This window comes from Bos grunniens, chromosome 26, assembly GCF_055505025.1.
Source record: "Bos grunniens cultivar Pamir isolate PY7600 chromosome 26, Bosgru_T2T1.0, whole genome shotgun sequence".
NCBI lineage: Eukaryota > Metazoa > Chordata > Mammalia > Artiodactyla > Bovidae > Bos > Bos grunniens.
In genome coordinates, this window is record NC_141190.1 from 39,697,501 (window position 1) to 39,714,024 (window position 16,524).

At 40.3% G+C, this 16,524-nt stretch overlaps 1 protein-coding gene and 1 long non-coding RNA gene across 9 annotated transcripts in view; one reads left to right on the forward strand and one right to left on the reverse strand.

Annotated features, from left to right (window-relative positions):
* MCMBP (minichromosome maintenance complex binding protein) overlaps positions 1–16,524 on the reverse strand; it is a 39,693-nt gene that overhangs the window by 10,689 nt on the left and 12,480 nt on the right. For 4 of the 8 annotated variants that reach the window (XM_086378666.1, XM_086378664.1, XM_086378662.1 and 1 more), the window contains 10 exons: positions 12,713–12,798; positions 11,970–12,110; positions 11,809–11,850; positions 8,873–8,974; positions 8,282–8,426; positions 5,564–5,715; positions 4,059–4,159; positions 2,809–2,987; positions 2,345–2,468; positions 1,034–1,151 (listed from right to left, as the gene is read on the reverse strand). In XM_086378666.1, the coding sequence (XP_086234792.1) occupies positions 1,034–1,151; positions 2,345–2,468; positions 2,809–2,987; positions 4,059–4,159; positions 5,564–5,715; positions 8,282–8,426; positions 8,873–8,974; positions 11,809–11,850; positions 11,970–12,110; positions 12,713–12,798 (1,190 nt within the window). Of the gene's footprint in view, positions 1–1,033; positions 1,152–2,344; positions 2,469–2,808; positions 2,988–4,058; positions 4,160–5,563; positions 5,716–8,281; positions 8,427–8,872; positions 8,975–11,808; positions 11,851–11,969; positions 12,111–12,712; positions 12,799–13,801; positions 15,407–16,524 lie in introns of those variants that run through there. The other 4 variants (XM_086378665.1, XM_086378663.1, XM_086378661.1 and 1 more) reach the window with 2 other exon arrangements.
* LOC147344435 (uncharacterized) lies at positions 11,339–11,632 on the forward strand. Its single transcript, XR_015155671.1, has 2 exons — positions 11,339–11,417; positions 11,480–11,632. It is a non-coding gene; the product is annotated as an uncharacterized LOC147344435 (long non-coding RNA).

The window sequence follows — 16,524 nt, forward strand, 5'->3', positions numbered from 1 at the left end:
TTGAACTGTGGTGTTGGAGAAGACTCTTGAGAGTCCCTTGGTTTGCAAGGAGATCCAACCAGTCCATTCTGAAGGAGATCAGCCCTGGGATTTCTTTGGAAGAAATGATGCTAAAGCTGAAACTCCAGTACTCTGGCCACCTCATGAGAAGAGTTGACTCATTGGAAAAGACTCTGATGCTGGGAGGGATTAGGGGCAAGAGGAGAAGCAGACGACAGAGGATGAGATGGCTGGATGGCATCACTGACTCGATGGACATGAGTCTGAGTGAACTCGGGGAGTTGGTGATGGACAGGGAGGCCTGGCGTGCTGCGATTCATGGGGTCGCAAAGAGTCGGACACGACTGAGTGACTGATCTGATCTGATCTGAAAGTCAAGGACAGTGAGGAATGCTGGTCTACTTGGTCTATTGCTGTGTTTCTTAAGGGCCCAGAAGACACTGAATAAACTGGGTAAATGAATGATCAGTTAACACTGGATAAATGAATGATCTACTTCAATCTGTTAAATTTCCAAAGTAAGGTGTGATCAGCATTGCCAGGCACACAACTAATCAGAAGCTATTCCCCTAAGATCTTACCACCACACAAACACTTCATTCCAGATGCCCTGGCAAATAAAGGTAGCTTGACTTTCAAACAGGAATTACACTTGGGCAGCAGAGATAAAGTTATTTCCTCAACTAAAAAGAATTATACTCCTACAATTTAGAGTTAATTGACATTTAAAATCTTAAGGCATACAAAGGATACCAAATAGTACAAACGAACTGGCATCAAAGGAGAGTACAATGTTAAAGGAATTACTACAGTTGTATTAACTGTTATTCAAAGAAATTCATGCTAAGGCAACAAAGGAAAAGTGAAATGTTTAAAGGTAAGTACATTTTAAATTATGAAACTGGCAGGCTTTGTTTCCCCTTAATGAGATCTATTAAAATCTCAAAGTTAAATATTTGGGTTGAATGAAAGACCATTAGATGGACTTTTAAAGTGTGCTTAGGTTTATAACACGTGTTTATATTGATCTTACTGCTGGAACCAGATGTTGAATAATTCGATATAAGTGTTCCGTGAAGGTACTATTCCGTGGACAACCACTCAAGTTAACCGTAAATTTTCCTAGTGGAAGAACATCTCTTCTTGTGTATCTAAAAAAAAAAAAAAGGTTTAAACCAATAAGACACTCAGGTGATTTCCTGATCTCCATCAAAAGGCAAACAAAGAAAAATTAGCTTAATACTGTCATTACAAATAAAGCAGATTGCTCTCATCAGCTTTTTTAAAAAACAGAAACAATAATGAAAATAACAGCCAATACTTAAATGCTGGTGTTGTTCTTCTACCCTGTGCCAGGTACTGTTCTAAGTACTTTATCACTTAATTCCCAAACACTCTGAGGTAGGTAATATTATTTTCATCTTACAGATGAGAGATATGAGGCGTTTAAATCGTACGCTGACACTCATACAGCCATGAAGCGGTAGGGCTGGACCTGAACACAGCCCATTCGGTCCCCGCATCCGCCCATTCCACCATTATGTACTACTGTCCCAACCCTGCCTGAGCAAAGGGTTATTAGCACAAACATGTCTACTACAGAGTTATTTAAACAGAGAAAAACTAGGGAAGCCTAACATTTAGGGGAAAGGTACAATTGTCTATAACGAAAGATACTGTACAGCCATTAAAAGGCTCAAGGAGAGTTATGATGGGAGAATGTCTACTATTTATTAATGATAAAAGCAAGCTAATGATCTATTTAGAGTATAACTGAGACCACGTAGGGAGGTATACACACACAAACAGAAAGAGCTGACATCATCAGCTACCAAGGTCTGTTAACCGACACCATCTCTAAGTGGTGAGATTGCAGGCAGTTTCTGCTTTCTTCTTTATGCCCTTGGAGCTTACTGAAGGCTCGCACATTACTTTGAAATCGGGAAACAAAGACCTATAGCGAGGTGAGAGGAAGAGGGGCTCACGTCCATGGACAAGTGAGGCCACCCAGTGGCCTCGCGGACTGTAGACACAGAGCCTCAGGAGGTATAAACAGGGGACTTACAGACTGCAAAAATGACAAGACAGCTTATTTTACTCATCAGCTAGGTTCTATGCCTAGTTTTAGCTCTTAAATTTAAGGAGATACAATCAAAATGCTACACGTGACCCTGAGAAAAGCTGAAAAAAGGAATATCTGAGATTAGGTGTAACAGCTGTTGCACTGAACAAATAAAAACCATCTGGGGATGAAGCCTAATGAACAAAACAAATTATCTCAGAAACCTTCCTCTTCTTTGTCCCTCTCAACAAAATACCCAACTCCCAGGAACACAGCACTTACACTGTAGAGATGAGATGTAGTATAAGGTACTCAGCGGCCAAGCTGTCTCCCAGAAGGGCATGAGTGAGGAAGCCAAGCAGTTCTGCTCTGACTGGAGACAACTCGGACATGAAACCGGAAACAACTGGAGAGAGAAGGGCGACCAGATTGAGCAGACACGCCAGGCCCTCGCGTGCCTCTGGCTAAAAAGTAACTATGCAACAAAGCAGTGCACACCAGCAGACAACTGGACGGACTTCTAACACTGGCCCGTGAGTGATGCCAACTGTCAAAACAAGACAAGGGTATACCTTTTGGGAGGGGCCTCATTTTAATGAAGAGAATTAACACACAGGAAAACGGGCAAAGTGATGGTGACCGCTGGAGGAACTTTTCCTAACAGCTGAGCACCTGACCGACAGCTCCACAAAACGCAGCTCCCGCACGCCGGGTGAGTCTCTGGGCCACGAGGCGTCAGCACTTACACTTACAGGTCTTGCTCTCCTCTTTGTTAAGGCAAGCAGGCAGTAAGGGGTTGATGTGCTGCAGCTTCTGGGCCAGGACCACGTGGATTCTTGGCACTAAGGAGGCAGGAGGACTGTGCACCCTCTGTTCCTCAGCCATGTCCGTGCACTCCATCGGGTCCAGCAGCGAAGAGGCGTCCCTGCCGAGAGAAGACAGAGCTCGGTTCAGAGGCGGCAGCTGTACACACGAAAAAGTAACATCCGTGTCTGAAAATGAGATGGGAACTCAACCAAGGACAGTTCCACCTGCACTTCTCCTGAGAGAACAGAAAATGCTCCTCGTCTTCGTAAACTGTTACATGACAGATTTCAGGCTACCTACATATGTCACATTATGATAAAGGTATACGTATGTACACGTGTGTACCAAATATAACAAAGTGATCAAAAAGAACTTCACTAGTAAGAGGACACTGCACCTCCAGAAGTGATGCACTGAGAAGAATGTATCACTTTGTAGTTTTCTGCCCCAAATGCATAGCTGGAATCTAATCACAATCTAATCTGATGTGACCTAATTTGTCACATCAGATAAACCCAAACGGACAGACATCCTACAGAATAACTGGTCTGTACTCTTCAGTGCAGCGAGTCTGCTCTGCCATGTAAGGACACAGCAAGAAGACAGCCATCTACAAGCCAGGAAATGGGCCCTCACTAAATGCTGGTGTCTCAACCTTGGTGCCTCCGTACTATGAAAAATGAACTTTCTCAGTGTCAAGGAAAGTGTCAATACATTGAAGGACAGGGGAAAAAAAAAAAAGAAAAGAGAAGTATCAAGGCCTTGAAGGACAACTAAGAGCTGGAGACTGCTGCAGGTTAATGCAGAGAGCGATCCTATGGATCCTGGACAGAGAAAAAGACTGCCAGAAAGAACAGCGCTGAGACACTTGGAGAAGTTTGGCGTGGCCTACGGTTACTGCACTGTGTATTCACGCAAATTCCCAAACTGTGTAGCTATACTCTGATTATATATGAAATATGGACACAGCAAGTACTTAGGATATGAATACACATCTTACTCTCAAGTGTTTGCAAAAACTACACATGTATAAAAATGTATGTATATACAAATAAGCACAAATGAATGACAAAACAGACGGAGCTGAAGTGTTAACACCTGTAAATCTGAATGAAGCGAAAAGGGAGTTCTTTATATAACCATCCTCCAACTTTTCTCAAAGTTTGAAATTATTTCAAAATAGACTCACCTTTCATCATTATTCAGTATACTTAGCACAGGATCCACAGAGAGTATGCCATATAACTCAAGAACATCGTTTACTTTAAAACAATCCCAGTCTTCATAGACCTAACAAGAGGCCACACAAAATCACAGTTAGGACTCAATGGCATCAAAAAAGCATAAGATATTAGCCTTGAAGTAATAATAATCACAAAATGAACCTTACAGCATCTCCTTTATTTGATAAATGGAGACCAAGGAGGTAAGGCTCTTACCTGAAGCCATTTTGCTGGTTAGCAAATACCAACTAAAACACAGGACTCCTGACCAATGTCTGTTTTCCCACTACTTCAGAGAAAAGCTTTTCCCAAAGGATGAACTAAAACCAGAAACATGAGTTATCTCAAAATCTATTAACTCCATTGAGAGATGGGGGAAACTGAGTATTATTAACTTTGGACTTATTCACAAGCTATGCAGTATTAGGAGGACTGACACAGACTTCAAATGGCCATGAGGCCTCTCACAATAAAGAGCCAAACCTCCAAAGCCGTCTATCAAGATGGACATTAGAAACTGTCACAGCTGCTTACTGGGGAGACCTAAGAGAAGCACAGAAGGAAAAATGGGCTAATTCTAGTTCCTGTGCTACATAGCTGAAGTGCCATTTAACTTAAAACCATAACAACTAAGAATGGAAATTCTCACTGATCGTTTCTGAAACTTGTATCACTTGTTCTCTGCTCACGATTAAAAAACCAGAATGAGCAAAATAGGGGAACAAACTGTTAACAGATTTTCTTCTACCTTATTTTAAATCTAATTGATAAGAAAAGAAAGAATGGTGAAAATAAAGCAGAAATTAGTAACTTAGAAATGATACAGGAAGAATATAGATATCAATTTAAATTCTGTTTCACCTCTATTTGAAATATTCATTTTTAAAAAAATAAAGACAATGCTGTGGTAGATAAAATGCCCCCTCCCCGCCATACACATATCCACATCTCACTGGAATCCTTGAATATGTTACCTTACATGTAAAAGGGACTTATATAAATTAAAGGACCTTAAGATGGGGAGATTACTCTGGACTGCATGAGTGGGCTCGATCTATAATTACTCATGTCCTTAAAATTAGAGAACCTGTCCTACCTATGGCCAGAGGGAGATAAGACTATGAAAAAATGGTCAGAGGGCTGTATTACTGCTGCCCTGGAAGATGAAAGAAGGGGTCACAAGCCTCTGGAAGCTGGAAAAGGCTAGAAGAGAGATTGCCCCCTGGAGTCTTCAGAGAGGAACCAGTCTTGCAGCCACTTTCATTTTATCCCCAGTGAGATTCACATTGGACTTCTGGCCTAAAGCCTCTAAGATGATAAATTTTGTTATTTTAAGCCACCTAAATTTGTAGCAATTTGTTACAGCAGCAAGAGAAAACTCGCTAACACAAATGCTAAGACTTTTCTGTTTTAATTTCTGAGACACTTAGCACATCTTTGTCAGCATCAGACCCGTCAAAGACTTTCTTACCTTCACGAGACATGCAGGGCCCTTCTCTCCTGGCAATGGAAAATTCAGATCAAAAGGAGAAGAGAGGTTTAGGGAGCTCAGCTGTTGTCCAGAAGAAGCTTCAGTTTCTAAACGTTTTGGCTCGCCACACCATTGAAGACCACCAACATTCCCTAAATTCAAAGGGACAGCATTGCACATCGTCATTTTAAAGGCTTCCTGGAGATAAAGAACATTCCTAAACAGCCTTTTGCATTTGACTGAAATGATATATTTCTGAGCTTGCAAACTTCAAGTTGTTCCCATTTTAAAGGAAGTAACACACACTAGAAGCCACCTATAAAGGGAACAAAGATTACAAAGATCTGGAAGTGTGATCACCTTCCCTTACAATAAAACAGCAACAGATTCCCGCCCCTCCCCACTATCAAATCTCCTAGATGTAACTTTAAAAGTTAATATTTAATAGGGTTATTTAACATCTTTGACCCAATGAGTATATGGGTCTACAGACAATAAAAACACTTTGGTAGAATATAGTTCTTTCTACTTACTAAGAAGAATAAAACCACATAGCAATAAACTTATTTACTGAACAACTACTAACTTCCACTATGTACCAGGAATTAGACTAATTGTTGGGGCTACAAAGATCATTTAAAGATAGCCTGTACCCCTAAAGTAGTTACAATTTAGGACTGATAACTAGTTAGAATTAAAATATAGCTTGCCATACCACACTACACTGCTCAGCAATCAAAAGAATAAACTACTGATATAAACAATAACTTGGTCAGAAAGGAAATTATGCCAAATGACAAAAGCTAATCTATAAGGTCTATATACTGTATCATTCCATTTATGTAACATTCATAAATGACAAAATTTAGGGATGAAGAACAAATTAGTCATTGCCAGAGGGGAGGCAGAGAGGCAGGAGAGGTAGATTGATTCTAAAAGGGCAACAGAAGAGATCCAGGAAATGAACTGTCCTGTATTCTGACTGTGGTCGTGGTCACATGAATCTACATATGTGATCAAACTGCACAGACTAATGCACAAAAACAAGTGCATGTAAAAATGTGAATTCTGAGTGACGTCTATGGACCATATCAATATCCGTTTCCTGGTTATGACATTCTACTATAATTATGCAAGATGTTATAATTATATAAGATGCTGACCCACTTGAAACTGCATCAAGGATATATGGGGATCTCTCTGTATTATTTTTTTTTGGTAAGTGCATGTGAATCTACACTTATCTCCAAAACAGCTTAATATATACATATATAAACACAACACAGTCTGATAGATTGCCTAGAAACCAACAAACAAGGTTAAATGTTAGTCGCTCAGTTGTGTCCGACTCTTTATGACACCATGAACTATAGCCCTCAAGGCTCCTCTGTCCGTGGAATTCTCCTGGCAATAATACTGGAGTGGGTTGCCATTCCCTTCTCCAGGGGATCTTCCCAACCCAGGCATTGAACCCAGGTCTCCCATATTACAGGCAGATTCTTTACTGTTTGAAACACAAGGGAAGACACAAACAAGGTAAAACTTTACACAACTAATGCACTCAGATGTATGCAAAAGCCCCAAAGTATGACATGCAAACCAAAGGGGCAAGAAACAGAAAGAAGCATCAACAGCTTAAATGTCAAGAAAGAGAATTACCATGTGCCCTGGATTCTAATATGTATTTAGGTTACTGTTATGATGCACCATTAATTTGAATAAACATTTGGGGGTGAGTAGAGAAAAAGAAAGAATACTATTACATTTGCATATATTTGGTGTAAAACATTCCAATTTTAAAAATATGCCTTAGCTTAAAGAAATACAGTAATATGAACTTATAAAGTAGAATAATATATGGTTAAATGAAACTCAGTAATAAATCTTTGTTTACCATTGATTGCTATATTTGCTCTCTTAACCCACTCTTCAAATTAAATTAATTCATTTGTTTTACTTCCTCTGCCTTTAAGAAGTGACAGGACATAAAAGGAGAAATAAAGACAAACTTATTTACCTGCCATATGAAGGAATTCACTGCTCATAAAAACTGTGATTGGCAAATCAATAATGATATATACCAATTTTGAAATTCTCTTAGAAAATTTCAACTTTTGGCTTCCTTGTATAATCAGAATTACTTGCGTTTTAATTATATTTTAATACATAAACTACTACAAACCTACTTTAAATAGAACAAACAGAACTGTGACTATTCTAAGGGTTACTTGCTTTAAAGTTTAGGAATAAGTAATCCAGCGTACCAAAACTTCACGTTTTTCCTCCAATGTGCTTAGTCTTACTAAATTAGAGCATCATTATCCCAAAAAGAAAATAAGAAAGGATGTTTTCAGATATAAATAAGTCATTTTTAGAGTAGAGTACTATGCTTTCGTATTACTTAAAGGCCGAGATGAAAAATAAACATGAAGAAACACAAAAGCCCTTTCCTAGCTTCCCAACTTGAGACCCTTCACACCTGCCAGCAGAGCAGCCCCTTCCGAGTGACGCCTAACCGCTCAGTTACGAAGCGCAGGCTGACCAGAGCACGACTGTTACAACTCTCAGAACTGCCTATGATTCTGGTAAACCTGAAAGCACAGCTGTCCAATCACTGCCAGCCCCTAAATCTACAGCTGCTTAGAGAACTATGAATTCTGAATATGAATCCACTGCAAGAGAGCAGAAGTCTCCAGAACGCGGGACGGCACACGCTACCTGCTTGTCTGGCGCCCATATGCTGGTCTTTCTGTTTACTGGGCTGCAGATCCATATCTTCGTCATCTTCATAGCTTCTCTTGTGACGGCTGGGGGTGTAAGACGTTGAAGGGCTGACTCGAGCTTGGTTGGCATTAACATAGGCGTTAAATGAAGGGTTAAGGAAAGATTTCCATGAACCGGGGAATATCCTAAAATTATGCTACCTCTATGACTAATAAAAGACTACTACTTTGGTAGCTTGGTTAAAATAAAGATTTTTTTTTTAAAAGATGACTGATGTATACAAAAAATAAGCTACAAAGATATATTGCATAGCACAACAAATTAATATGAAGTAAAATCTACCAAAATTTTTGAATCATTATGTTGTACCTGAAATTAATACACTATTGTAAACCAACTACACCTCAATATATTAAAAAAAAAAAAAGAAAGAAACAAGGATAAAGAAATTATTTTTTCCAGCTAACTTCATTGATGTAAAAAGACTAAGCTTAAAAAAAAAAAATCAATATGAATTGTGGTTTCTTCAATTAAGAAAATTATCAGGAAGCATTCAACACATGAGAAGGTTCAGATAAAGGATATTTCTTTTACCCACATAGATTCTCCAGGCACTGGAACACAATAGAATGTCTGTCTCTCCAAAGTAGTAGTTCGTGGAGAGTTTAAATCAACTTCTTGTTGAGGCTGTGATGTTCACAAAATTTATTAAAAAACTTTAAAAAATTAGCAACTGTGTTTTCAGGTTGTTTATAAAATCACAGTAAATACTTCATACTGAGTTAATTAACAAGCGACTACTAAATCTAAACTATCATTTTTGAAATGAAAACTGACTAAAATCACTTCAGACGCAATCATCAATACAGCGTGTACAGCCTGAGACGGTATGTATAAGCACGGTGGGTTTTGTTTCTTTCTTTCTTTCCTTCCAGGGCCAAAGTCCCCTTTTCCTGGTACGGTGGTCTTACGACTCTTCAGCAACACAGCACCACCTCTTGCTCAGTGTGTCCGACTCTGCGACCCCATGGACCGTAGCCTGCCAGGCTCCTCTGTCCATGGGATTTCTCCAGGCAAGAATACTGGAGTGGGTTGCCATGCTCTCCTCCAGGGGATCTTCCCAACCTAAGGATCGAATGCAGGTCTCCTGCACTGCAAGTGGATTCTTTACTGTCTGAGCCACCAGGGAAGCCCAATTAATACTGCACCTTCCTTCAAATCCAAAATACACAATACCCTAGGTTACAAAATTAAATCCCTAAACACACTATTTTGTTAAATTTTTTTCAAAGACAACACTCATGGTAATCCCACTGTCTCTCTCACAGGAATGCTATCAACATTAGCCTATCAAATAGGAATTTAATGATATACTTCTTATGAGGTTGCTCTGAGATGAGATTTAAAAATCAGGTATTGTTCATTACAAAAGGCATATTCTCTGTTTCAAATCTACTTAGAAAGTCTTAAGTATAGATAGGTAGAGGACCCAAGACGTAATATTAAAAAGAAATTATTTCAAGATACTCATATTACTTTTTTTTTATGTGTGCATTTAATTATTTTTTTATTTTTTTTAATTTTATTTTATTTTTAAACTTTACATAATTGTTCATATTACTTTTTTTCTTTTTTTTTCTTCATATTACTTTTATAGTACAAAAAAAATTCCCTTACAAGTAAACAAAATCTATATTCTATCTTATAAGAGAAAAACAGAAAAGAAAGAAAGAATTCCAGAGACATCAACTGAATCTGAGATGGTATGTGTAAGCAAAGTGGCTTTTCTTTCTTTCTTTCTTTCCAGGGCCAAAGTCCCCTTTTCCTGGTATGGTGTTCTTACTTATGACTCTTCAGAAACACAGCACAAGCTCTTTGCCTTTGGGAATATTACAGATGGACACCCTCATCTATTTTATTTTCCCATTTCTAGATGTTGAGATTACTGAGTTAGAGAGACACTGCATTATTGTGTCCTAGAAGAAAACTTCTGTATTAATTTATCAGCCTAATATAACTTAGGGCTCCATAAACAGGAATGCAGGAAACATTTATAAAGCTGATTCATTAGACTCAGCACAACAATGTATTACTATGTCATGGAAACACCCTTAAAAGAAAAAAAGACACTGGGAGACCTGGAGGTCATCAAAAGATTAAACGAATTCATCTTTCACGAGTCCATTACTCTAAGTAAGTGCAGGAAGTTATATTTCTTTCTCTACAGAAACTTTCCTAATTAGGGCCATTCTTCCATACAGATCAGCCTGCTGAGCTAGAATATTTATTTCAGGATTTTGTCTTCTTTCTTCTTCCCTTTCCCATTATTGATATGTAGGAGAGTTTCTATTACTTCCTTTTATCAAAGAAGGCTTAAATTTACTTTTTTCTTCCCAGGAAAAGAGGGCAGGATTTAATCAAATTTAATTAAGCACATGTAGGGGCTTCCCTGGCAGTTCAGGGGTTAGGTGTGGATTTGCTCCCTGGTCAGGGAACTAAGATCCCACATGCTGTGCAGCATGGCCAAAAGAAAAAAAAAAAAGGTATAAAAAAATTAAGCGCATGCAAAGCCTTTAAAGTAATATTCTTTCATTTTTCTTCTACTTTTCATTTTAAAAGAACTTAGGTAATTTTTAAAAGCAAGTATGTAGACATTAGGAAAAGAAAGGAAGTAACTTGTCATTTACAATATTCCACCTTCTAAGACATTTTTAGAAGATCAAAAAAAAATCGTATCAGAGAAACTCAAGTAAAAGGCAAATAAACAAAACATTTCACATGACTTCTTAGAACTTATATACAAGATAAGTAAATTTATGATCCACCAAAGGAAAATAATATTCCCTGCCCAGGAAAAAATGCTCATTAAAAAGTTTTTTATAAGCCCCATGTTCCTCCCCGCGTCCCTCCGGCACCTGGCGCTTCGTAGCGCCCAAAAGCTGAGAGGGGTTAGAGGCGCCTATCACATCCTAGAGGTTGTTTATGTCGAGCTGTGGATGTTACACGCGTTGTTTGGCCAGGACAGCGAGATGCTGGCGGCCTTCTACGGGTGGTTCAGGGTCTCTTTCGTGGTCAGCGCAGTCCCAGGATGCGGAGTCCTGGTCTTCATCATCGGATCGCCCCTTTACCAGTATGTGACCAAGTTCCTCATCGTAGCAATGTGTTTCCAGCTTCGGATCCGCCAAAATCAAGCCAGAGCTCGGACCAGACAGCTGCTAAATTCTACGCGGGCCTGGAGGTGCTCGGGTTAAGGCGGGGCCGACCCCGGCCCCCTAATCCAGAGGACAGGGAAAGCACGGCTTGTGCGAATGCTGACCTGGAGGTCTGGAGGCCAAGGCTCCACCCAGTTCTGTGAGCACCATGAAAGATGCCGATGAGGGTAGGGATGGGGGCACCTGTTCTTAATTCTGTCCCTTTTGAGTGACTGCAAGCTCCATCTTCTAAGGAAATTTTCTATGGTTTTATAATAAATGATTTTTGTTGGAAAAAAAAAGTTTTTTATATATTTTAAGTATACATACCCCACACTCTGCTACATCTCTATATTTTCCAAAATGAAGAACCTATGAACAAAACAAAAAATAACAGTATTATATCAACATTATCAGAATCAAAACTGCCATAGACAAAGCTAAACCTACTAATTGTGAACACTAAGTTTAACGAAAAAGGCAATACATACACGTGCTTTTGTGTTTCGGTTAACAGTTTCATACACTCCCATGTAAAATTCAGGGTCAAACATATCCTGAACCATGCAACGAAACTTCACAAAACTGTTAGGTTTCAAATAATGAAGAGGAACTTCATTCAGTGATGGTACCTTAAAGGAAAACAAACAATCAAGTCAAAATAGTCTGTGTATAAGACGTTAAGCACATACACATATATATCCAGACAAACCACCGTCCCCACCTACCCACCCCACATACAAAATCAGGCCCTAACAGGGAGCCAAATGATTTCAACGCTCAACAACACAAATGCTGAACATAAGTCCTTTCCGCGTTCTTGCAAATTCAGTTCGTATGATGACATTTGATTATAATGTCAAAGGATGCTTTTCCTTCAGAACACTTTCCACTTAGCAGAAAGGTATTGGCTTTGTTGAGCTCATCTCTTAAAACTCGTACAAGTAATTCTTTAAAATGAAGGTAATAAAAAATCATCGAAGCTCGCACAATTACCCTTTTTTTCACGGTCAGTTACTGCCACCTACAGGTGCCAGTACAGAAGCACTTATTTGCTTGAATTTAAATTGCAAGAGAACAAAATCTTTTAATACATATGCACTTAAGGCAGAGGGCGGTACATGTTAATTTATATATTTTTAAGTTATATGTGGATCACTACTGCGAGAAACTGGAAGTCTGCCCAACCCTCGCCCACCCACCCACCTCCAGCAAACAGCATTAATAAGCTTACCCATTTAGGAGCATTATTCTCCTTCAGCTTTTCCTTAAAATATTCTATTACTTTCTTCTCCCAGTCAGGATTAACTCCATTTTGAGCTGAAAGAAAAATATACTTTTCAAAGCTGAAGGTACATTAGTTTAGGGTGCCTTATTGGAAGCGCTGCGCAAGACACCAGAAGCTGCCGGGTAGGGGGCTGGATATTACAGTCGGGGTGAGGCCGAGCCCCTGTGGGCTCTCAGGTGCTAACAGTCTCCCGAGAGCTCTTCCACAGTGAGAGATGAGGCCCCCAGACACAGCAGCACAGGAACCATCGCCTGAAAGGCACTCTGCTGCTTGAAAACATTTTAATACAGATTTAAAACACTTTTACAATTACCCTGAAATGAAAAGAGAACATGTTCTTCTTCTACTGTTTTTTTAAATTTTTTATTTGGGAATAATTTCAAACTTCCAAAAAGTCACAATGAAAATTACAAAGAACACCTGTACCCTCACCCCCATTTACTTTATTATTTGCTTGCTCTCTCTCTCTCTCCCACATTTTTCTCACTTGACCTTACATTACACACACATCATTTATTTTTATCTTTAAATAGTACTTGGGCTTCCCTGGTGGCTCAGCTGGTAAAGAATTTGTCTGCAATGCAGGAGACCTGGGTTTGATCCCTGAGTTGCGAAGATCCCCTGGAGAAGGGAAAGGGTACCCAACTCTCCAGTATTCTGGCCTGGAGAATTCCATGGACTGTAGAGTCCAAGGGGCTGCAAAGAGTCGGATACGACTGAGCGACTTTCACTTAAATAGTACAGTGTGTTTCCTAAGAATAAGGAGATTATCTTACATAACCACGGTACTTGCTATCAATCTCAGGAAGTTTGAAATCAATACCAAACTTTTTTTTATCAAGTCTACCACGCATATTTCAACTTGTCTCCTGACCTGACACTATTGTTTATTGTACTTTTTCCACTTCAGTACAGATCCAGTTTAGGATCACATGCTGCTTTCTGCTATCTTTTTTTTTCCTTTTAATCTTTTTTTATTCCGGAACAGTTCCTCAATCTTTATCTTTTATGACACTGATAATGAAGAATACAAACCCATTATAAAAAACAGAATGTTCCTCCCTGGGTCTGTCTGATGTCTCCTTATGCGTAGAGTGCAGTTACACGTTCCCAGTCAGTGCTACATAAGCGTGCGGTGTCCTTGAACGGCTGTACGTGCTTCGCTGAGACAGGAGATGTTCATCTTCTCTTCGTGCATGTTAATTTTCACCACCCAGTAAAACTGACAGCCAAGTTCTCCACAGTAGTCACTTTCCCCCTCTCTCCTCTAGTAAGCAATCTACAGGAGATACCTCAGGACCAAACAAGTAATTTTCATGAAACTTGCCCTGCTCCCAAGATTTAGCACACCTCTTGCAATGATGATTGCAAAATAAGAGAAAGGTGTTTTTAATGTCATATTAAAGATAAGAAACCAGCTTTTAAAAAATTATGGGAACTGGCCAAGACTAAAAAGTGAATCATCAAAAAAAAAACAAAAACAAAACCCCAGGAATATATATATACGCATGTTTTCATGAATTAGAACTACCTGAGTGAACTCCGGGAGTTGGTGATGGACAGGGAGGCCTGGGGTGCTGCGATTCATGGGGTCGCAAAGAGTCGGACAAGACTGAGCAACTGATCTGATCTGATCTGAACCAGACCTTTGCCAACAAAGGTCCATTTGGTCAAGGTTATGGTTTTTCCAGTGGTCATGTATGGATGTGAGAGTTGGACTGTGAAGAAAGCTGAGGACTGAAGAATTGATGCTTTTGAACTATGGTGTTGGAGAAGACTCTTGAGAGTCTCCTGGACTGCAAGGAGATCCAACCAGTCCATTCTAAAGGAGATCAATCCTGGGTGTTCTTTGGAAGGAATGATGCTGAAGCTGAAACTCCAATACTTTGGCCACCTCATGCAAAGAGCTGACTTATTGGAAAAGACCCTGATGCTGGGAGGGATTGGGGGCAGGAGGAGAAGGGGACAACAGAGGATGAGATGGCTGGATGGCATCACTGACTCGATGGACGTGAGTCTGGGTGAACTCCAGGAGTTGGTGATGGACAGGGAGGCCTGGCATGCTGCAATTCATGGGGTCGCAAAGAGTCGGACACGACTCAGCGACTGAACTGAACTGACCCACTGCTGGTCAATACTTCCAACAATGCATGGGTACCATATACATCACACAAGTGATATGGAAATGTGATGTAAAGGGATTTTGTCTTTATTTGTTATGCAGCTGGTTCTGTTAGAAACACTCATAAGATCCTGCTAACACCTGCTGTAGCAGAGATTCCGAATGCTTTCACTTAACTGAGCAAAAGACAGTTATTAAAAAGCACTCGTGGAGGTGAAAGCGCCCTCAGTGATTCTGATTGCAATGAGGGTTAAATCACTGTGTGTGTATGTCAGTCATCACGTCCACCGCTTTGCAACCCCGTGGACTGTAGGCCACCAGGCTCCTCTATCCATGGGATTTCCCAGACAAGAATACTAGAGTGGGTTGCTATTTCCTTCTCCAGGGCATCTTCTCAATCCAGGTCTCTTGCACTGTAGATGGACTCTTTACCAACTGAGCTACAGCAATGCCCCCAAGGGTTAAATCTACTACTAGTAAACTGGTCCTCAAAGTGTGGCTTCCCAGACCAGCAGCACTAGCACCACCTGAGCAGTTGTTAGCAAGGCAGTTCTTCAGCCCATCCCAGAACTACTGAATGAGAAACTCTGGAGGTGAGGCCTAGCAATTCATACTTTAAAATACCCTCTAGGGATTCTGATGCACACTGAAATTTGAGAAGCAGTGGTCGACTAAATGCATGCCAATAAAGGATCACTGAATGGGGATGGGAGGTGGGGAGACTAGACTGGGTATTTCTGGTTCTAGTCAAAATGGATGTTTGCTACAAGCAGACATGACCGCCAACACCACTATTCTGACTGCATCTGTGTAAGAAGGTTGAATATACCACATCAGAGGCAATGAAGCTACATCAAAGAGTGACTAGGAAGCAGCAAGTTACTTCGAAGTACCTTACATGTTATGAAACGTTAAACAAAACATCTGGTATTGCTGAACAATTTAAGGACTGCAGTAGAGAATTCCAAAATTCTCAGAAGTACAGTAACTACCCATTATGTATTAAGCCTACTTTATGCCCAGCACTCTGCCAGGTGCTATCAGGATCCTTAGAATTGAAGGAACTTAGTGACTTCACTTTCACTTTTCACTTTCATGCATTGGAGAAGGAAATGGCGACCCACTCCCGTGTTCTTGCCTGGAGAATCCCAGGCACGGGGGAGCCTGGTGGGCTGCCGTCTATGGGGTCGCACAGAGTCAGACACGACTGTAGTGACTTAGCAGCAAGCAGCAGAGCTAAGACAGGGCTTCCCAGGTGGCTCAGTGGTAAAGAATCCTCCTGCCAATGCAGGAGACGTGGGTTTGATCCCTAGGTTGGGAAGATCTCCTGGAGGTGCATGCAAGCACATGACAGCTAAGATAAGCTATGAGCAGAAAAACAGGCAAAAGCAAATAGGAGAAAATAATGAAGGTCAAAATATCTCAGAGAGGGCTTCTGAAAGAGGTGGTGTTTGAGCCAGGCCTGGGAAGAGAGGCAGAATGGAACCATGTTGAGGTATGAGGGGTGGGCATATTGCAGACACAGGGCATTCTAGAGGAGGGAACAGTAATAGTAAGCCAAAGACAAGGACGGACATACCAGAAATTCAAATACGCGAGCACAAAGTGGCTGGAAAAGAACAAAGCTAACGAACAA